Raw genomic sequence first — 22,811 nt, forward strand, 5'->3', positions numbered from 1 at the left:
GAACGGATCTCCAGAACGAATTAAGTTCTTAAACCGAGGTACCACTGTAGTTGGTCAAGGGAGCCGTGGACTCAAAAAGGTCGAAAACCTCTGGTTAGAATAATAATAAAAACTCATGCTACAAAGACTGCTTTTGGCTATCAGCTTCAGAACAAGTCAGATAAAAACCCAGGATCCTAAATCCATGGTTTGAAGGTCATTATGATTAGAGTAGTTTTAACCCATCTTTCAAAGGGATGCGGGTGGCGCTGTGGGTAAAAGCCTCAGCGCCTAGGGCTTGCCGATCGAAAGGTCGGCGGTTCGAATCCCCGCGGCAGGGTGCGCTCCCGTTGCTCGGTCCCAGCACCTGCCAACCTAGCAGTTCAAAAGCACCCCCGGGTGCAAGTAGATAAATAGGGACTGCTTACTGGCGCGAAGGTAAACGGCGTTTCCGTGTGCTGCGCTGGCTCGCCAGATGCAGCTTTGTCACGCTGGCCACGTGACCTGGAAGTGTCTCCGGACAGCGCTGGCCCCTGGCCTCTTAAGTGAGATGGGCGCACAACCCCAGAGTCTGGCAAGACTGGCCTGTACGGGCAGGGGTACCTTTACCTTTAACCCATCTTTCAATGCAATGTTTTCTAGATGCAGGCTGAAAACACACCCAGGGGCAATGAATCCATTTTTATTTCATTTTTATCTCTGCTTAAGTTACTGGGGGGACACGGGTGACGCTGTGGGTTAAACCACTGAGCCTAGGACTTGCCGCTCAGAAGGTCGGCGGTTCGAATCCCCGTGACGGGGTGAGCTCCCGTTGCTCGGTCCCTGCTCCTGCCAACCTAGCAGTTCGAAAGCACGTCAAAGTGCAAGTAAATAAATAGGTACCGCTCCAGCAGGAAGGTAAACGGTGTTTCCGTGCGCTGCTCTGGTTCGCCAGAAGCGGCTTAGTCATGCTGGCCACATGACCTGGAAGCTGTACGCCGGCTCCCTCGGCCAATAAAGCGAGATGAGCGCCCCAACCCCAGAGTCGATCACGACTGGACCTAACGTTCAGGGGTCCCTTTACCTTTAAGTTACTGGGAGGCAGCAATCTGAACCAGCTCTCAATGGCTTTGCGTTTATTGCAATTTCAAAGGGTTTCTCTCCCCTGGGGCCAACACCTCGTCTCCTCCTACCTTGATCTTGAATTCCCGGCGTAATATTTTCTCCTTGCGCATCTTTTCCTTCTCGTCCTTCTTGGCTTGGATGCGCTTCTTCTGCTCGGCAAAGAGGGCCGACAGGTTCTCGTCCAGGGACATCATGGTTTCGTCATCAACGTCCTCGTCACTGTCATCGCCACCCTGGGATTTTTAAATATTAAAAATGTGTGTGTGTTTTAAAGTTTTGTACCCAGTGTTGGTCCTAGGCCACTGTTTGGGTTGTATCCAACTAAGTTTGACCCAGAGTAGAAACACTGGAACTGAGAGATTGGGGTCAGTCAAGTCTATCCATTTTTAGTGGGTCAACTCCAGGAAGGACAACCCAATGGGTTTCCAAGCTGTAGAATTCAGCTTTCTTCCCCACAGAACTCGGGGTTCCCTCAGCGCAGAAGACAGGGCCGCATTATTGGCCCAGAGATGGAAAGAAGATAAAGCCCCTGTGGCGATTACACAGGGTCCCCGGACATTTGACGGTCTATTGACCCTGTGCCACCACTGTGATTGCTTTCTTCGCTGCCACCAACCCGTTTCTCTCGGGTACACACGGAGTTCAGACAGTTGTTAACATTAACAAATAATCGAGTTTATTTATAGGCATGAACAAACTTATGGTTTCAGTTAATTTTTCTTGACAGTTTCTTAATCTTAGTTCCTTAACTGATGTATGCGTTCCTAACAACTTCAAAACAACTGATTATTCCAACTATCTATCTGACTCCACCTAACAATTCCTCTCGCTCCCTCACAACACAACTCGACCAACCCACAGACTTAACCTCCCTCTTCCTTCTCCAACTCTCAACTGATTTTCAAAACCTCCCACTCTAACTTTTACTCCTCCCTTGCATTCCCACTGGCCAATCATATTCTCACTCATTGAACCCTTTCCTAATGACCCACCTAGGAGGCAAACGCCACAGCCCCTACCAGAGAAGAATGGCAGATCAAGTTGATGGACTATGCCAAAATGGCTAAAATGACCGGAAGAATCAGAAATCAGGAAGACCAAAATTTTAATAAGGGGAATGGGGAAAATTTCTAACTCATCTTGAAGACCATTGTAAATGGTTAAAATAAAATGGTTAAAAAAATAAGACAGTGCCGCATTGCTAAGCCTTCCACACCTCGCCCTCACCTCCTGCGACACTTACCAGTGCATTCCCAGCTTGCAGAACTCCTCGCAGCATGGCGCGGAATTTCTCATCGGCCTCAACGTTCTCGTCTTCATTATCCGTCTCCGAAGCCTCCTTTTCCTCCCCTTCACTCTCATCGTCCTCAGAGCTGTCGTCTTCGTCAGAAGAACTCTCCTCACCATCATCCTCTTCGCTCTGCCGAGAAAGAGGAAGATTCAACTCAGTTTATCGGGAATCCAAGACTTGGCAAATCTCCGTCCTTAGAAAAATCGTGCATCAAGCTAAAAGAGCTCAGAATCGCTCCTTTTGCCATTCCGTCTTATTTTATATGCAAATACAGCGTCTCAGGAACGTCAGAAGGTTTAGCCTGAAGTTGGAACAGCCGTTCCCCGCCTTTTATACAGTTTATTAGACACAGTCCTAAAATGTGAAGGGGGAAAGTGGCCTTAGTGACACTCCAGGGCTAAAGGCACTATTATAACAAATTCGGTAGCAGTTACCACATCTTCCGGCAAAGATTTCTTCTTTTGAGTTTCCTCCATCACGACGACGGCGTTCTCTTCATCCTGGTCGTGCTGTGGGTCGAGAACCTTGAGAAGAAATATATATATTTTACACATATATTTTTTACACAGGTGGTCAGTACTGATGCTCAAACCTAAGTTGCAGGCGCCATATTGACAAAGATGTGCCCCTTCTCTCACACGCGCAAAGGAGTGGCTCTCACAAAGCATGCATTTGCTGTGGCACAGGGCTGTCACTGTCAGTTTGCATTTCTTGGTACAGAAAGCATTGATCTGAAAGCAGAGATCTTTCCTAGTCTACTTAATTCAAGAGGGTTCTGGAAGCTGCTCTGTGTGGAAGAAACAAGCAGAAGGTGCGAGATGTTTGGGTTATACCTTCAGAGAAGCTGAGTACAGCTGCTTTAAACTGGTTCTCTTCTCTTTTTCTGTCTGACTATAAAAGTAAGGCCAGAAGGAGCCTGGGTTTCATTTTCTCTTTCTACCTCTCTTCCTTCTGGTGTGGTGTTCTGTATACAGTGGTACCTCAGGTTAAGTACTTAATTCGTTCCGGACGTCCGTACTTAACCTGAAACAGTTCTTAACCTGAAGCACCACTTTAGCTAATGGGGCCTCCTGCTGCCGCCGCGCCGCCGGAACACAATTTCTGTTCTCATCCTGAAGCAAAGTTCTTAACCTGAAGCAATATTTTTGGGTTAGCGGAGTCTGTAACCTGAAGCGTATGTAACCTGAAGCGTATGTAACCCGAGGTACCACTGTACAGTGTTAAGATTTAGTCTTATTATAAGTTATTGTAAGTTTAAGTCAAGTCTGCTGCAACTGGATTTCTTATGGACAGTGCCAATCCTGAATATATTTGTGGCCATTATGTTCATTTGCCTTCAGTAGCAGTAAAGCTCTGCTGGGTGAAATACAATTGCCTCTGGTCTATTTTTGGGAATCCTTCAAGGTGTTTATGTTTTTTCTCTGCTAACTATACATCAGAGTTCTGCTCTGGAACAATGCTGAGTAGAATTCATTGACAGCCATCGTCAAAAGCAGAAGTGTGGAAGCGTTTTTCTACTGGGGGTCGAAGCCCCACAGGCCTGAGGGCGGGGGGAGATGCTGGGTTTTCTCAGGAGACTCCTTATTCCTCTCAGAGAGCTGCAATTCCCAGAGTGGTGCAAGCTCTGGGAACTGTAGCTCTGTGAGAATACGGGTCTCGGCAACCTTAAGACACTACAGTTCCCAGGATTATTTGGGTACAGTGGTGCCTTGGGTTACATACGCTTCAGGTTACATACGCTTCAGGTTACAGACTCCGCTAACCCAGAAATAGCACCTCAGGTTAAGAACTTTGCTTCAGGATGAGAACAGAAATCGCGCGGCAGCAGCGGGAGGCCCCATTAGCTAAAGTGGTGCTTCAGGTTAAGAACAGTTTCAGGTTAAGAACGGACCTCCAGAATGAATTAAGTACTTAACCCGAGGTACCACTGTATCCTAGCACTTTAAAAGAACACGTATTTCCTGCCCCCCCCCCACTTTAACCTCACCCAGCTTTGACTCTCCCCACACTGGGATGTGGCCCCCAACCGCTTTCCCCCCAAGAGCACCCGGCCCCGGAGGGTGGGAATGTCACCGTTCCTGCTCTGGACAGCCACAGGCTACTCACGTCTAAGATGAGCTGCAGGGCGCCCTTTGTCATGTGCTGACAGACGAGCCCAAAGACGCTTTTGCAGACCCGTCGGATGAGCCCGCTGGACTGGGCCAGGAGGGAAAGGAGGACTTCGATGATCACCTCCACCCATTCCGGTTCTTCTTCGCCACCTGAGCAGAGAAAAACACACAGGGAAAGCCTGAATGCCTCCCAACACTGGCCTGGCCAGCAAATCCAGCCTGCCTTTAATCCTACTAGCAGCAGAGACAAGGAGCTGCACATAGGTGGGCTGGTGGAGGAGGGAATTGGGGTGCAGCCCAATCCCTCCTGCGCACCCAAATGCTATCAACAGCCTTGGCCCCTCCAGGTGTTGACGAACTACAACTCCCATCATGCCTCAGCTGCTGCTGACACTTGCAGCAATCTAGAAGGCATAATAATACTAATAATACTAATAATAATAAATTTTATTTATATCCCGCCCTCCCCAGCCGAAGCCAGGCTCAGGGCGGCTAACAACAATAAAACAGTACAACAGTACAACACAACACTCTAAAATCATTCATTATAAAATTAATTCAGATCAAACCAATGGCAACCACTGGGCCAGAGCTCCGCGAAGATTGCCGAAAGAGGGAGTCAGGCTGTGCCTTGGCCAAAGGCCTGGTGGAACAGCTCTGTCTTGCAGGCCCTGCGGAAAGATGTCCTGCAGGACCCTAGTCTCTTGTGATAAGAGCATTCTACCAGATCGGAGCCACAGCCGAAAAAGCCCTGGCTCTAGTTGAGGCCAGCCTAACCTCTCTGTGGCTTGGGACCTCCAAGGTGTTTTTATTTGAAGACCGTAAGTTTCTCTGTGGGACATACCAGGAGAGGCGGTCCCGTAGGTACGAGGGTCCTAGGCCGTATAGGGCTTTAAAGGTTAAAACCAGCACCAAAGGCTGCCTAGGGCCTACATCCAGCCACGATTTACTCAGAATAGACCCACTGATGGACCAAAGTTAGTCATGCCCAGGGAGGATAAAAATCAATGATTTTTTTTAAAATCGAATTTTAAAATGAAATGCTTTTGGAGGAAACATCTTTCTAAAGATAGTTTTCTGTTTAAGTTACATTATAGTCCAAAGGCTATTCATAAAGCAATAAGGATTTGTTTGTTTTTCATGTGTGCTAAAACTCAGTCTAAGTTTTTTTTTTTAAAAAAATGGTTTAACTACAACAGTTAACAATCAAGGATACATATGCTATGTTATTGTTTTAGTTAAATAAATTGTTATTAAGGAAATAATTATTTTTCTCCTTAGAATAAAGGACAGCAGAAAAGTGGTCCAGATATAAACCATTAACTTATTAAACCTCACAATAATTTCATGATTATCTATGTATTTCTAATAGTATAACCAAATCAGTAATTTTTCATGTAAAAACTACTCTGAAAATTATTAGAAAAATGAAACCCTCATCTATTGTAAAGATTAAGGTTATACCAGCAAGAATAAGTCTTTCTGTAAAAAAAAGGGGGGGTTAAATCAAGTCTTACTGACTAGTGATTTAAATTGTGATTTAAATCAAATCCACCCTGGTCATGTCTGTTAAAATCAATGGGTCTACTCTTGAGTAGAACTAGCATAGGACCTGGAGGCCCACCAAACAGACAGACAGAAAAAAGAGCAAGTTTTCCCTTTCTTTCTCTGCCTTCACACCTATCCCTACAGTCTCCTGTTGTTTATTATATAAATCAAAAAATATCAGGCCAGCAACTATGAAGGGCTTATTTACAAGGGTGTGGTGGATAAATCAGGCTGTGAACAGAGACTCACCAGCAGCCACTGTCTTTTTCTTCTTGGGTTTCTCTCCAAAGGCTCTCTGGGTGCAATTCTGCAGGTCGCTCAGAAGGTTCACACACTCTGCAGGGGACTAGCCGGGCGAGAATCGAGTGAGGAAGCAAGAGGCGGAGGGAACCAAAAGAGAAAGAAAGAAAAAAGGAGTCAAATGTCATTATCATCGTCCCTACACCAATTAGACACCGCACCTTGGTTTTCAAACATTTCAGAAGTCAAACTGACTTCCGGAACGGATTAAGTTTGAGAACCAAGGTACCACTCTATTTGAAGATTTGTTTTTGCTATTTATTTTGCGTTTTTGTTTTTGAGGCTTTTCGGTTAATTTTTTTGGTGACACTGTGGAACCCAGTTCAGCTACTGATTGATTGATTGATTGATTGATTGATTGTGTGACTGCGGAAATGGATAAAAGCCCCCCTCCATCCAAACAATGACTATCATCAATACATGTAAGAATTATTATTTTTTAATTTTTATCATCTACAATACTGTCTTATTATTTTATACTACAGGGCATTGATTATTGCTTAGATTTTATGGATCAATGGTCTTGTTAGATAGTAAAATTCATGCTAAATTGCTGTTTTAGGGGTTGTTTTTAAAAGTCTGGAATGGATTAATCCGTTTTGCATTACTTTCTATGGGAAAGCGCGTCTTGGTTTTGGAACGCTTTGGCTTTGGAGCGGACTTCCGGAACGGGTTAAGTTTGAGAACCAAGGTACCACTGTAGGCTCAATAGTCTGACCTCATATAAGGCAGTTTCCTATGCCTTTCCCAAGACAAGCCCTGGCAGCCCTTTGCAAAATATCTCTCCCCTTCCATTATCATCATCATTATTGGCTCAGGGATTATGGCCACAGCCATATTCAAAGCCTCACCCAAAACAGCCGCTTCCAGCGTGCCGGATATTACCTTGAAGAGGTGAATGCCAACCAAAAGCAGGAGGTGTTGGAAGGCGGAGGACTTCAGGTTCTGACTTTTCTTCTCTCTCTTCCGCAAGGTTTCCACCGTCTGGAGCATTCTGTGATGGGGAGAGAATGGTCAGGCTGAGACACGCAGCTCTGCGTTTGTTTGTTTTTTGCTTGCTCCAGCCAGCAGAGCTTGGTGAGAAGAGGCCAGTCTAGTCAGACTTTATACACAGAATGGGGAATGAAGCAACTTGTGCCTCCACCTCGGGCGGTAAAATGGCTTGCTAGGCAGGCTCCACTGAGAAGAGAGTCCAACCACACCTGGAAGGCCACAGGCTCCCCACCCTGCTCTAAGTGCCTTGTGTACCAGTGTGGTGTAGAGGTTAAGAGCGGTGCCTCGAGAGCCAGTGTGGTGCCTCGAGTTCAACCACACCTGGAAGGCCACAGGCTCCCCACCCCGCTCTAAGTGCCTCGAGAGCCAGTGTGGTGTAGTGGTTAAGAGCGGTGGACTTGTAATCTGGTGAACCGGGTTCGCTTCCCTGCTCCTCCACATGCAGCTGCTGGGTGACCCTGGGCCAGTCCCACTTCTCTGAAGTCTCTCAGCCCCACTCACCTCACAGAGTGTTTGTTGTGGGGGAGGAAGGGAAAGGAGAATGTTAGCCGCTTTGAGACTCCTTCGGGTAGTGATAAAGCAGGATATCAAATCCAAACTCTTCTTCGTACCTGTCCCAAGCAAGCTTCTCTTCATCGCTAAATGGCACCACAACTGCGACGTGGGCCTGGTGAGAGAGGAGGGCACTGGCGTACTGGACGATGAGGTAGAGCCAGGAGTCCCCGCTGGCGGTCAAGCCGTGAAGGTGCTTCTTCCTCATTTCTTCTGCTTTGGCAGAGTCCCCCAGGGCGGGCATTGTGTTCAAGTGCTGGAGCAAACTGCAGGGAGAGAGAAAGCAGCGAATGAACACAGGAACCGCCGCTTGGGATATGCAGAAATGTCAAAAATAGTTACATCAGGCTTCCTCGACAGCTGTCGTTGCTGAATATAAGGACCGACAACGTGAAAGCTTGTGGCTCTAAAGAACTTTTGACGTGGAAAGAAAACATTGGTAGGTGAAATAGAGGATAGTTGTATTAAAGTACAGTGGTACCTCGGGTTACATACGCTTCAGGTTACATACACTTCAGGTTACAGACTCGGGTTAAGAACGTTGCTTCAGGATGAGAACAGAAATTGTGCTCCGACGGTGTGGCAGCAGCAGGAGGCCCCATTAGCTAAAGTGGTGCTTCAGGTTAAGAACAGTTTCAGCTTAAGAACGGACCTCCGGAACGAATTAAGTTCTTAACCCGAAGTACCACTGTATGTCTTATAAAGCAGCAGGTATTAGGTAGGAATAAAAACATGGAAGTAAGGGTGGGAATCCAAAATTTAAGAAAAAACATGTGAAAATCAATTTAAAATTATGTCTTTAAAAAAAACAAAAACTTTTGACAAGGATGTTAGCTGCAGCCAGGATTTCAATAGCCCAGCAATGGAAAACCTTGAATAAATCCACATCTGACTTCATGGTGTAAGAACTTATGGACTTTGGCTATCAAGGAGGGGGGAAATAGACATGAACTGTGTGTTTCCAGTGAGATGGAAGATCCACAACACTTGTGTGTCACCTGGTGGGGTTTTATTTCCTATGCTTTGGTCTTAGACGCTCAGCAAAGGAATATCTAAACCACAACCCTGTTTCTAAAAGGAAGGGTTGAAACAGCCCACTTGCTCAAGGAGGCCACAGATAACTGAGAGCTCAACCATCCAAGCTAATTCAAAGCCACTTGCGATACATAAACTAACACACACATACATTAAAAGGTGGCATAAACGAAAAATGAAGAAAAATGAAAACGGCAATCTTGTTTTTAAAAGGGAGGATTAAAACATCCCACCTACTCAACGAGGCCACAGATAACTGAGAGCCAAAGGCCTGGAGGAAAATAAAACGTTTTTGCCTAACGCCTAAAAATGTAGAATGGTGCTGACAGACGAGCCTCCCTGGGGAGAACATTCCGCAAGGGGGAGCCACCACAGAAAAGGCCCCTTCTTGTGCTGCCACCTTCTGGGCCTCTCAAGAAGAGGGCACATGGAGAAATGCCTCAAGGAATGATTGCAAGGTCCTGGTCGATTCATATGGGGAGAGGCAGTCCTTGAGGTGCTGGGGTTGTGATCCGCGTACGGTTTTCAAGCTCAAAACTAGCAAGGCAGCAAAGGGAATACCTGAAAAACGAGTTTGCGGCTGCTGCGCGGGATGCCTCATTCAGGGGCACCGATGGTGTGGTTTTCGTCTCGGTTATCTCAGGGGTCGGTTTCTTGGTCTTGAAAAAAGCGTGAAAGAAGCAGAACCTGGCAGAAGACAACAGCGACTTCTTAATACAGGCTGCTCGAACAAAGCGGCCTTCCCAAATGATTTGCAACTCTAGAGACACTTCAGTTAGAAAGCCAAGAATACCCACTTTCACTTGGAAAGAAGTTTCTAGTCCTCATGTTTGTGGCAAGTAAATATAGACTGGGGGGGGAGGTTGTTACATCCAGTGCTTTTTTTCAGGGGGTACTCAGAGGTCTTCTGCCAACCTAGCAGTTCAAAAGCACACCAGTGAAAGTAGATAAATAGGTACTGCTGTGGCGGGAAGGTAAATGGCGTTTCCATGCACTCTGGCACTCGTTGTGCCAGAACTGGTTTAGTCATGCTGGCCACATGACCCGGAAAGCTGTCTGTGGACAAATGCCAGCTCCTTCAGCCTGAAAGTGAGATGAGCACCGCACCCCATAGTCGCCTTTGACTGGACTCAACCATCCAGGGATCCTTTACCTTTTTTACCTTTACTCAAAGGTACACAGTACCAGCACCCCTTTTTTTAATTAAAAAAAAGTGTGGCACTTACTGTAACAACTCCATGGTGAGTACCAGTATCTATTTTTTAAGAAAATAAGCACTGGTTACATCTCGGCTAGATCTAGCTTGCATTGTGGCAACCACCCAGTAATGTAAATGCCAAACGTGTCTTGCAGGATCTTAAGTTCCTATCTTGGCAATATCAATATACACACTGCGCTATCAAGTACCAGAGGACCAGCTCCCGTCCCAAGGACCTTACAAGCTAAACTTCTGACATGGGATGCGGAGGGAAATGGAAACAGGTCTGGGAAAGGGAAGAATATGTACTTTTATTCAAATATGCGTCTTTGGTCTTCATTCCAGTGAGAGGATTGAAGATATCACAGAAACCTGAGCTTTTGAGGAAGGTTTGGAGGAAGAGGGAATGACTGTTAAATCACTCTGGGAACTCTAGCCCTGTGAGGATAAAAAGAGGTTCCTTAGCAACTCTGAACACCCTGAACAAACTGCAATTCCCATAAAGCTTTGGGGGGACCCCTGTTTAAAGTGGTACAACACTGATTTAAAGGAATAGTGCAGATTGCGGCCTAAGGTCATACAAAGGTTGTGAGCAGTACAGGTCTTTGGTTTAGAGTATTCAGCCTGTCTCGACTGAACAACAAACCCTTTCCTCAGCAAGAGGGTGGGGCAAGCCGTTGTCAACCATCTTGTCCCTCCTACCTGGTCACATCAGTCACAAACTCTTCTCCCTTCTTGATCTGCGGGTTCTCGACTAGGCCAACCAGCCGAGCTATGATCCATTTCCTCAGGCGCGTCACACAGTGCTGGGTCATTTCCCTGCATCGACAGAGAGCAATTGGAAGTAATGAGCCACTAAAGCAGACCCTTGCCTTGCCATCTTATTGGAGTAAAAAGATGGCGGACAGCAGGCCAGTTCATATGTCATGCTAAGCCATCATTTAGTGTTATGAGACACCTCCAGCGTTCCCAGGTGGGTCCGGGGACCCCCACCCCCTTTGGCCACTTTCACACCATTCATTTAAAGCGCCAGGGTACTAAACGGTCATGGCTTCCTCCAAAGAATTCTGGGTACTTTCATTTGTTTAGGGTGCTTAGAGTTAAGAGGAGACTCCTGTTCCTCTCAGAGAGCTAAGATACCCAGAGCTGTTTAACAATCAATCCCTCTTCACAGGGCGCTATGGGAATTGTAGCTCTCTGAGGGGAACAGGGGCTTTGTAACAACTCCTAGTACCCAGAATCCTTTGGGGGAAGTCATGGCTACTTAAAATGGTGGGAATGTGGTTTTGGTTAAAAAACAACAACACCTAGCATCCTATGTTCCTGTGGCAACAGTTGACCAAATCAATTGACCACCATCCCCGATATAGGTGGGAATCTTTGAACTGTAGAGCCAGTAGGGACCCCGAGGGTCATCTAGTCCCACCCCCGCAAAGTAGGAAACCTTTGCCCAATTTGGGGCTCAAACCCACGACCCTGAGATTAAGAGTCCCAGGCTCTAACCAACTGAACTATAGGGAGCTTTGGCCAGCCTAAAGACTTCACGGTGCCTTGGTGGAAAGTACAAATGGGCCCGCCCTAGCCAAGAAACCTCACAGAAATTAACACCTGAGGAGAATCCAGTGGCAAAGCCTCACTAATACCAACAGGAGCGTCACGCGCATGTGAAAAATAGAATCTCGGTGGTAGAGCATCTGCTTTGAGTGCAGAAGGTCCCAGGTCCAATCCCTGGCAACTCTCCTGACTGGGAAAGAGAAGAGCAGAAGAAAAGCTCTGCTCGATCAGGCCAGTGACCCATCTAGTCCAGCATCCTGTTCTCACAGTGGCCAGATGCCTGAAAGGAAACCCACAAGCAGGATTCGAACACAAGAGCCCTCTTCCCCTCCTGTGGTTTCCTGCAACTGGAATTCAGAAGCACTGCTGCCTCCGACTGTGGAGGCAGAGCACAGCCATCATGGCTAGTAGCCAAGGACAGCCCTCTTCTCCATGAATTTGTCTAATCCTCTTTTAAGGCCATCTAGCTTGGTGGCCATCACAGCCTCCTGTGGAAGGGAGTTCCACAGTATAACTAAGCTCCGCCTGAAGGACTTTCTTTTCTTTTATCTGTCCTCCATGCAGTGGTCTGAAGCACCATAAGAAGAAGAGTTTGGATTTGATATCCCACTTTATCACTACCCGAAGGAGTCTCAAAGCGGCTAACATTCTCCTTTCCCTTCCTTCCCCACAACAAACACTCTGTGAGGTGAGTGGGGCTGAGAGACTTCAGAGAAGTGTGACTGGCCCAAGGTCACCCAGCAGCTGCATGTGGAGGAGCGAAGACGCGAACCCGGTTCTCCAGATTACGAGTCCACCGCTCTTAACCACTACACCACACTGGCTGCTTCCTATTCGGCCGGAGGTGCCTCCGCCTTTCCCCCAGCTTCCACTCACGCGTCCGTCTTCTTCTCGTTCTGCTGCTGCCGCCTGGTGGCGAAATCCACGCAGGCGTCCAAATCCGGGTTGAGGAACATGTTCTTGAGCCAGGCCGTGTACTTCAGCAACGCCCCGGGGAGCAGGTGCCTCAGCACTTTCCAGAAGCTGGGCACCACCGGGTAGCCTTGGTTGGTGAGCGTGGAGAAGCCAACCATCGCCGCCAGCTGCTTGGCCGGGTCACTGCATCCCTCTAAGAACGCGTCGACGTAGGCCTCCATCTCTGGGGCAAACTTGAATCTGTCATGCATCTGAAAAACACAGGTAGGAGAAGGGCTGTGGCTGAGCAGCAGGAGACCTGCTTGGCAATCAGAAGGGCCCAATCCCTGGTGTCTCCAGGGAGGGCTGGGAACGTCTACTGTCTAAAATCCTGGAGAGCCACTGCTGATCAGGGTAGACCAGCCTTCACCATCCTAGTGGCCTCCAAGCATTTTGGACTACATCTGTCCCAAAGAGCAAGATCAACAGAGATGCTGGGAGTTGTTTTCCCAGTAAACTATGGGGGCTACCATACTGGGGAAGGGATATTGTTGCCATTCCCCTACCTGGGTGGACACAACATGGGTCCCGTAATGACGCATGACTTCCCCTCGGAGAACCATCCTTAGCTGCCTAGTCGACAGGAGCGGGAGAGAGCTGCCCAGCAACCGGTAACACATGTAACTGAGGAAGAATAAGACACACAGGATAAGAAATAATGCGTGAAAGCAGCTTTCTGGCTTTCAAGGGGCCTGCCTTTACCGATTTCATAAATTGAGAATGGCCTGCTAAACTCGCGAAGAATTTGACAGCCTCCCAGAGCACAGTTCGAAAACCACTGGGATTTATAAAAATGGGAGAAAGAACTGCAAAGAGAGACTGAAGCCATGTTCACACCATACATTTAAAGCATTACCACAATCATGGCTTCCCACAAAGAATTATGGGAACTGTGGACCCCCTATTTCCTTCACTGAACTACAATTCCCAGAGTTCTCTCTGAAGAGAGATTGATTGCTAAAACATTCTAGAAACCGCAGCTCTGTGAAGGGAAAAGGGGCCTTCTAACCACTCTCAGGACCCTCAACAAACTGCAGCTCCCAGAATTCTTGGAACTGTTGCAAAGTGGTATCATAGTGCTTCAAAAAATGTGGTGTGAATGTGGCGAGTGACAGACAAGCCAAAACATCCCCAGCCAACCTGCAAGGTCCAACGTTGTCCTTCAGCAGGCCATTCTCAACGGCTTCTTTCCAGAAGAGCTCAAAGGTGCCTTCCTTCAGGGCCACTTTCATCAAGTCCAGTCCGACAGTAGGAAGACTTCTGTCCTTTTTCTCAGACTTGGCCGCCATTTTCAAAACCTCCAGCAGCCTGCAAGGAAGAGCAAAACGATTATTATTTTTTAAAAAAATAAAATTAAAAACTGCCTTCTGTTGCGTGGAGGCAAAGCCTAGGGGTATACAAAGCTTCCTTAGGCTAGAGCAGGCTGTTGGCCCATACAGCTCAGTACGGCCTAGTCAGACTGGCAGCAGCTCCCCAGGGTGTCGACGGGGCCTTTCCCTGCCCTCTTTGGAGATGATGAAGACTGAACCGGGGACCTTCTGCATGCAGAGCGCGGGGGATATACCACTGAACAACACCCCGAAGAATCTTAGATCCCAGAATCCTCCTTTTCCTTCCTTCACTGCATGATATTATGGGTTGTCCCGTGAATCCGCTGGATGAAATAGCGGAAGAACGTTGCCTCAGAAGAGTGAGGAAAATTCTCAGGGATGATTCACACCCTGGCCGGCACTTTCTTGATCTCCTGCCCTCAGGCAGTAGAGATAGAAGCATGATTAGTCACACCAACAGGGTAAAGAACAGCTTCTATCTATGGGCTGCTGAATGAAAAGATAACAACAGGGTAACTGACTTTTGGGTTTGGTGGGTGTGCGTCAGTAAACGAGGAGAATTAAGACTAAGAGAGCTGAGTGGGGGGTGCTCGTGTAATCTCACTGTATACAAGTTGTACAAGTGACAATAAAGTATTTCAATTTCAACTTCAATATTTCAATTTCAAAAGAGCTGAAAAGCGACGCAAGTGTCCTGCATTCGTTCCTGGTCAACATACCTGGGGATGTTTTCTGCCGTGATAACGGCAGTCGTGCCCAAGAGGGCCTTCAGTTTTTCTGGCCGGAGAACCCTGGGGAACTTCTGGATGCCCACCAGCAGGAGGTAAAGCTGCCCTGGACTGCTGAAGGCCGAGGTGAGGTCATCTTCCAAGAAGCTGAAAAGGACCTCTTCAAACACAGCCTCCGGAATCTGAGTCCCCGGCAAAAACAAAAGCGAACAACTCCCTGGGTTTGGACGTCCATGCTAGATTCCCCATTTTTGCATCTCAAACCTCCCACCTCTAGGCAAGACTCCTGTGCCAAAAGTATTCACCTCCTCCATCGCTCGGACCATCCAACTCCCTAGGCCCCTTCAGTGGCTACTCAACCCCCTCTGCACCCCGGACAAGCCCATCTCTTTCTGCACCTGCCTTGTCCTCCATTTTATAAAGCCACCCACAGCCAAGTCAATCCATCCTTCCCAGCACCACCTTTGGACTTTTTGGACATCATACTTGTTTGCTTGGCAATACATCAGCATTCGCTTCTGTGGAACTCACTCAGGCGCCAGACATCCTGGCCTACGTGACAATTACAGTGGTACCTCGGGTTAAGTACTTAATTCGTTCTGGAGCTCTGTACTTAACCTGAAACTGTTCTTAACCTGAAGCACCACTTTAGCTAATGGGGCCTCACTGGAGCACGATTTCTGTTCTCAGCCTGAAGCAAAGTTCTTAACCTGAAGCACTATTTCTGGGTTAGCAGAGTCTGTAACCTGACGCATATGTAACCTGAAGCGTATGTGACCCGAGGTACCACTGTATGGGTGGCATCCAACTGAGGCCACAGTCACACCAAACATTTAAAGCGCACTTTAAACATGGCTCCCCTGCAAAGCATTCTGGGAACTGCAGTGCTGAAGAGTTGCTAGGAGAACCACATTCGCCTCCCAGAATTCCCTGTGAAGAGGGATTGACTGTTGAACTACTCAAAGTGAATTGTAGCTCTGGAATATTTCCCTGTGTCCTGGCAAGGCAATATAATTAGCATCAGCGGTCTAACGGGGACAGGTTGGTGCCGGCAAGCCGGTCTTGCAGAAGAAGTTAAGCAACTATATATTTACCGTAAGAGTCTCCCTTTTTTTGCAACAACACCCCACATCTCCCTACCTCGGAAACGATGTCGGCCAATGTCTTCCTAGGAAGGTCTTTGAGGTGGGCGTGGTGATCCGAAAGGCTCTGGAGAAGCTGGACGCAGCCAAGGAGAGCTTTTGAATCCTAAGGAATTTAGATAAGAGTGGGTGAGTCTACAGGGATGGAGAGGACCCAGGGGACGCGAGAGGGAAAGCATGTATTTGAGGAACTGATCCATCTACCTCAACACTGTTGGCAGTGACTTCCAGAAGCTTTTGAGGGTTTCAGCAAGGAATAGTCTTAGTCCTCCCTGAGAGGTTACCCCAGAGGGAAAAACATAACAGGAAAAATTGCCCACCCAGTCTTTAAAGGATCTAACAGCCAATGGAGGAAAAACACTCCTCACTCTACCACTAGCTGCCAGGAAGAGCAGATGTTCCAGATGTGCCAAAGAATCAGCTCAGAACACTGGAGCTTCTTGTGTTCCATTAAGAGGCGCAGGAGCTCTCTCAAGTTTCTAGTCCATATGGATTCCAAGCGAGGCTTGAAAGCATATGTGAGCAATGCCTGGAAAAGGTAGGGGGTGATCTGGGATTTCCAGTGACTGGTGGAAGTGATCTCCAGTGCCTCCCATTCAGCAGACGACTCAGGAGAGCTGACTCTATTGGTGTAATTTATGCACATCAGAGAATTCAGCAAATTATTATTATTATCATCATCAACATCACGTCACAGGGTGTGCACCAGGGGCATGCAGACCTGAAACATTTGCATTCAGCATTACCTTTGGAAGACGCCCGGACTGGAACAGAGCCAGAACGCCAAAAAAGTTCCCAAACAGAGCATTTCGGAAGAGTTTCTGAAACAAAACAGGGAACCAACATTGAAAGACAATCTAGGCAAGGCTGTGGAATCTCGCGAGCGACTCTTTAGAGCGAGCAAACTTGCAAACAGGAAGTATCTAGCAACACTCACCACTTGAATGGGTTCCCATCCGCCCCGAAAAACATTTCACCGCTGACCGAATAGGGCCCCCCCAAAATGACCCCAAATACTGTTTTGGGGGACATGGGAAGCATCTTGGAAGATGTGGGGAGCAGGGTCCATTCCCCTGGCTCTGCTGAAAGACCTTCTACTACTGAACTGTTTCCATGCCGGATGGTCATCCTGAGTTTGCTTTTTTCCTCTTCCCTCCCTGCCATCTTCCCTTGTGTGTCATGTTGTTTCAGATTGCAAGCCTGCTTTGTTATCTGACTGCATGCAAGCTAACATGGAAGCATTTTTTTTACAAAAAGAGCAGGGTACAAATGGCCTGAATAAATAACCAGCTGTACCCGGTTGCTTCTCAAACTATGGGTCGTGATACGTTCCTAGCTGTCTCAGACAATGAGACAATTTCCCCTTGCCCCATTTTCAGAGGCTTCCCCTCCCCCTTCTCCAACCAGACAGCCATGATCACGCATTACGACAAACCATAGTTTGCTGTGACATCCCCTTTTGTCCTCTAGTGTGACCAGGAAAATCTCAGAAGCTTTTGCTTCGGCTTCTGTATTAAATACGTTGTCCCATTTTGCTGGCACAGAGGATCACGGTTTAGGCCAACTGCAGTTAGCTTTTTTTTAAAAAAGCCTGTTTCATTACCCATATTTGACGCTGACAAATTATTTATTTGATATATTTCCATACCACCTCTATCTTCCAAATATCTCAAAGTGGTATACGTGGTTCTTCTCATCCCCATTTCACCTTCACAACAACCCTGTGAGGTAGGTCAGGCTAAGAGATGGTGACTGGCCCAGGGTCGCCCAGTGAGCTTCATGGCCGAGTGGGGATTCGAACCCTGGTCTCCCAGGCCGTAGTCCAACACTTTACACATTATGCCAAACTGGCTCTTTGCACCGTTCTTTCAATGCACCACTTTAAACAGGCACTCCCAATGGGCACCAGCAACCCACAAACTTCCTTATGGTCACAAGCATAACTCACTCTGGGTGAAACTTGGCTGTGGCACATTGTCTCAGCGCCTGTTTGGAGCAGGTTGGTATGCCGGCGATCCAATCAACATCAGTCACCCTGCCAAATCCTGCAGAACAAAATCAAACCCCCAAATGGCCAGGATTTGGCCCGTGTGGACTGACACTGATTGGATCACCAGATTAACACGGCAGACCTGCAGAGCTCCTCTCAACAAAATCCTGCTGTTCATGGCAACCATGAACTGTAAACTCTCTCGCCCTGACCTAGCCACTGTGATCCACGTGACGGTCACCTCCAGACTGGATTATTGTAACTCGCTCTATGTGGGGCTGCCCTTGAGACTGACCCAGAAACTCCAGCCCTTGAGACTGACCCAGAAACTCCAGCAGGTGCAGAATGGGGTCCTCGCTGCGAGATCACATTCACCCGGTGCTATACCAGCTGCACTGGCTCCTGGTGGAGTACAGGATCAGGTTTAAGGTGCTGGTTTTAACCTTTAAAGTCCTATACGGCCTAGGACCCTCGTACCTACGGGACCGCCTCTTCTGGTATGTCCCACAGAGGACCTTACGGTCTTCAAACAAAAACATCTTGGAGGTCCCAGGCCACAGAGAGGTTAGGCTGGCCTCAACTAGAGCCAGGGCTTTTTCGCCTGTGGCTCCTATCTGGTGGAATGCTCTGTCACAAGAGACTAGGGCCCTGCGGGACTTGACATCTTTCCGCAGGGGCTGCAAGACAAAGCTGTTCGACCAGGCCTTTGGCCAGGGCACAGCCTGACCCCCTCCTTTGGCAATCCTCACAGAACTCTAGCCCAATGGTTGCCATTAATCTGATTTGAATTGATTTTATAATGAAATGATTTTAGAATGCTGTATCGTTTTAATGTTGTTAGCCGCTCTGAGCCCGGCTTCGGCTGGGGAGGGTGGGATATAAATAAAATTTTATTATAATTATTATTATCCCATCTCCTTACCTTCTTCACTCTGCCGAGGTCGTATTTTTCTTTGATCTGGTCCAGGACTGTGAGGAGGGAGATCTCCTCAAAAACCTGCAATACCTGGAGAGAGAGAAAAAGAAGGCAACGCCTGTGTGAATCGGAGAGAAGAGAGGCAACGGGATGCCGCTGGACTACAACCCCCATCACTCCTAACCTTTGGCTGTGGCTGATGGGAGTTGTAGTCCAACAACATCAGGAGGGCTGAACGTTACTTTCAAATTTATAGTTGTTGTTGTTTTTTTTAAAAAAAACTTCTACAGAAGAATTATGGAAGGAATTATTTTAAAGTTTGCGTTTTAAAAAAATCTTAAAAGCAAGAAAACCCAGATGAACTCCACTGAGGAACACTAACCTGAGCCAAAGCCAAACTGAATCCTGGACGGGCCGCTTCGCGTGTTGCTCCCAATCCGTCAATCAGGCGCTTCAAGCTGTATTTCAGTTGCTCGTCGTCCTAAAATAAAATATTCAGAAGTTCAGGCAGTGGTGATGGTGGGATTTTTGACTACCCCACAAACCAAAATACAGTAATGTTTATTTTCCTTTAAAATAGCTTCTGTAAAAAAATATTGTTCTGCTTTATTCAGAGCAGCTTTTACAGTGATCAAATTTTTTTTTAAAGTATCAGTTTACCTAAAACTTCTTAAATTCCACAGCCACATTCATAACCCTAACAACAACCTTCCGAAGTAGGCCAACTCCATCAGCCTTCTTCCGAAACATGCCCTTTGCCACCCCAAGTATCATCCATTCAGTTCCAGGGCCTGTTTTTTTCTAATCCATAGCTCCCTTGTTCAAATACCTGGAGACAATAGAAGGGAAAACCACTTCTGAGCATGTTTAAAGTGCAATCCCAACATCAAATGTCTCTCTGTGTGTATAGGCTTGCTAACTATGCTTCTCACAAACGCAACATGATAAAATCAACTGAAAACATAGTAAGGTGTTTTTTTTCCAGTTTGCATGCAGCAAATTATTTATTATAAAATGTATAAGCCACTTTCCCTAATGAAATAGGTGTGCAAAGCTGCTACCAATAGGTTTTGTGTGGCTTTGTACATAGAATCAAAGAACAGTAGTGTTGGACGGCGCCCCAAGGATCCAACCCCTGCAAATCAGCTGGTTTTTCAGGGAAAGAAACTTGCGGGACCAACTTTGGTGACTGCACTTCCCTGAAAACTGCTGCCTACAAACACCCAAAGGTGAATTTCACCAAATGCAGAATGTGTGAATGCTACAGAAAAGTTAATGTGATGGCATCATTATATTGGGACTGCTTTCGGCCAGAGGACCCACTGGGCAGCTGCACCCTGTGTTTCACCATGGGAAGAGAGAGACCAACCTGGTCCCATCCATTTCCTCCTCCCTCCCTATTCCTTTTCCTTTTGTATCCTGTCTGTTAACACTGCAAACCTGAAGGCAGGGACTGTCTTGTTTTGTCTAGGGGCTATACGACTTTAGACGTCGTTTTTGCTATTAAAATAAAATTTAAAAACAATCGGCTGTACTGAGCCATAGTCAGAGAAGACCTACTGAAATCAGCGGGACAAGACCCAATTCAAAGGGACTCCTATGGCTGGAACTTAAACAATATATAATATCAATACTTGCAAACACATACTTCGGGTGTAGGTGAGGGGGGAGAGAGAGACGCGTCTTTAATGTTTTGTGTTTTTAATGTTTGATGTTTGATTTTCTCGGAAGCCGCCCTGAGTGGCTGGGGCAACCCAGTCACATGGCTGGCAATATATTTTATTATCATTATCATTACCAGCCGCCCTTTTAACCCAGAGGGGGGGAGCGTGGCGTTTGCAAAAAGCTTATACAGTACAGTATGAACTTTCCACCGTCTCTCTTACTTTCTGGTTCTCTCGCAAGTAGCGCAGCAGATCCTCCGTCGCCTTCAAGCGCGTCTCCTGCTGGGGCTTGGCGATGTCCCAGAAGAAATCCAAAAACTGCCGGTTCTGGCCCAGGAGCCGGCCCGGGTGGGAGATGGGGGCCGCGGCGACAGCTTCATCGCCGGGGCTGCCGCCACCGCTGCCATCCCCGGCCATGCTGGAGGCAGCGCAGCAAAAAGACGCACGTGGAAGTAGGGAATGCAGGGGCGCACGTGAGAACCTCCCCTTCCGGGTTAAGGAAAGCAGAGGCTGGATAGGAGCCTGCCTGCCGGGGCTTGGCTTTCTTCGGCTTCCTCCTTTGCACAACGCCCTTGCCTGCCCCACGTGGAAACGCCAGACTCTGCGTGCGCATCAATCCCTGCCTGGGATGTGAGCTCTTTCGGGGGGGTTTTTTGGTGGCGCGTTTGCTTGCCTAAGGCGGATGCTATCGACCGCCTGGGGCGCAGACCACAGAAAGGCGCAGCACTGACTTTTGCGGGGCATTGTTTTCTATAGATTCACATTCTTGCAAAGGATTCGTGTGCTAAGACGTATTTTGAGAAAGGCAATCAAACGTCGTTGCGTTCTTTATTCTTGCAATGAACTTTGCCGTTTCAAGTGCTGTGCTTTCCTACAATACTTCGTTTTGGAAAATTGGAGTTAGCAATTAGGGGTGTTGCAAGACTTGCCCAGGGCGCAAAATTCAATGAGGAGGAACTAGGCGCTTTGCAGATTCTGCTGGGCTCCCAATTCCTGCCATCCCTGACCACTGTCTGCTGGGCAAATGGAAACGGTTTGGAGAAAGGGTTCACTGTTAGCTGCAGAGATTGGGATGGTTATTGCAAGAAAATGGAAAGTATGGCTGTGAATTTTGGCGTGGGGGAGGGGTAGGCTTTTTGCCTGAGTCTCTTCGAATTCATGGATCCAGCAGGGATTCAATTGCTGAATTAGCCAGCCAAGGGCCACAGTGGTTCCTAAAGTATGGGTGGCTTTGTGCCAGAGGCAAAATGGATGTTGTGTGTGAGAGCTCAAAGCAAGGCTGCAGGCTTGGGTAGCCGAGGGACAGAAACATGCCTGATTTATGGTGGAATCGAAGGCTGTGTGACTATGGGAGAAGCAAGATCCTCTTGGGGGCTAATGCTGTGAGCCCTCCATCGTAGGCTCAGCTTGTATATATGTGTAAATAAGCCATATATCAGCAAGACACCACAGTCTCCGCCATCCCATCATTCCAAGAAAATGGAACCCTGGGTAGGCGCCTGGAACCCCTGGAATTTTGCACCTCTCGGAGATTGGGATGGCATGCAACAGTACATAGATGGATTAAATGAGGATTTGTGGTCTCCATAGCTGCTGCTGAAGAATTAACTCAAATATTAAGTTATACCAAAACAAAACAAATATTAATTTTCAACTATGTGGCAAAAAATTATTTTATGTATTAATGAGGACAACAATGTCTAAATGCCCCCTGTGAGATAATGCTACTGTTTGGAATTCTTGGTTAGTTTTTAGCTTTAAGTGAGAATGTCATAATGTGGAACAAACAATAGCCTGATATTTAGAAAGAAAAGGGTTTTTTTATGTTATCACCCCCCTGACAATACCAATAATACCAATTGTTACCAATAAACCTGCATAAGACAGTGTGATGAATTTGCTTCTTTTTCTGTGCCCTCCCCATCCCTTTTTCCTTCTGCGTTGTGTCTTTTCTATTATAAGCCTGCGGGCAGGGACTGTCTTGTTATTGATCTTATGTAAGTGATTAAAAATCTTTTAGATGTGGACATGGTATATAAATCGAGCCTTCATTTTCATCATCTCAGTCTTGTGGAATGGTCTTCTGATAGAGATTCAGCAAGCATCCTCAGTATTAACTTTTAGATGTCTGCTGGAAACAATTCTAGGTTTATGCAGACGGTTAAAGAAAAAAATTTTTTTACAGATAGCTGGTGATTAGTGATTCTTCTAGTTTAGCGGGTGCTTCCCTTCCCTTCTCTGCCTGTTTACTTTTTAATTATTTTATATATTTTAATTATTTCCCCATTGGTTTTAAAGAGAAACAAAACAGCATGAAGTGGTGTTTACAGGAATACGCAGTGATGCTGCAATCCTGTGCATGTCTGTTTAGAAGTCAGCCCACTTCGATTCTATGGGCCTTTCTCCCATAAACTTAATCTG

General features: G+C 47.1%; 1 protein-coding gene across 1 annotated transcript in view; it reads right to left on the minus strand.

Moving 5' to 3' along the window:
• MYBBP1A (MYB binding protein 1a) overlaps positions 1 to 20,871 on the minus strand; it is a 49,367-nt gene extending 28,496 nt beyond the window's left edge. The window contains exons 1-18 of the mRNA XM_028707688.2: positions 20,613 to 20,871; positions 19,109 to 19,207; positions 18,733 to 18,816; positions 16,567 to 16,641; positions 15,819 to 15,926; positions 14,670 to 14,860; positions 13,760 to 13,927; positions 13,126 to 13,243; positions 12,542 to 12,831; positions 10,814 to 10,930; positions 9,475 to 9,600; positions 7,938 to 8,144; positions 7,219 to 7,327; positions 6,283 to 6,379; positions 4,481 to 4,635; positions 2,809 to 2,898; positions 2,327 to 2,503; positions 1,152 to 1,316 (exon numbers count right to left, since the gene is read on the minus strand). Of these exons, the coding sequence (XP_028563521.2) occupies positions 1,152 to 1,316; positions 2,327 to 2,503; positions 2,809 to 2,898; positions 4,481 to 4,635; positions 6,283 to 6,379; positions 7,219 to 7,327; positions 7,938 to 8,144; positions 9,475 to 9,600; positions 10,814 to 10,930; positions 12,542 to 12,831; positions 13,126 to 13,243; positions 13,760 to 13,927; positions 14,670 to 14,860; positions 15,819 to 15,926; positions 16,567 to 16,641; positions 18,733 to 18,816; positions 19,109 to 19,207; positions 20,613 to 20,807 (2,571 nt within the window). The 5' untranslated portion in view covers positions 20,808 to 20,871. The remainder of the gene's footprint in view (positions 1 to 1,151; positions 1,317 to 2,326; positions 2,504 to 2,808; positions 2,899 to 4,480; positions 4,636 to 6,282; positions 6,380 to 7,218; positions 7,328 to 7,937; positions 8,145 to 9,474; positions 9,601 to 10,813; positions 10,931 to 12,541; positions 12,832 to 13,125; positions 13,244 to 13,759; positions 13,928 to 14,669; positions 14,861 to 15,818; positions 15,927 to 16,566; positions 16,642 to 18,732; positions 18,817 to 19,108; positions 19,208 to 20,612) is intronic.
• Positions 20,872 to 22,811: the final 1,940 nt, after the last annotated feature.

The sequence above is a fragment of the Podarcis muralis genome, chromosome 15, assembly GCF_964188315.1.
Source record: "Podarcis muralis chromosome 15, rPodMur119.hap1.1, whole genome shotgun sequence".
NCBI lineage: Eukaryota > Metazoa > Chordata > Lepidosauria > Squamata > Lacertidae > Podarcis > Podarcis muralis.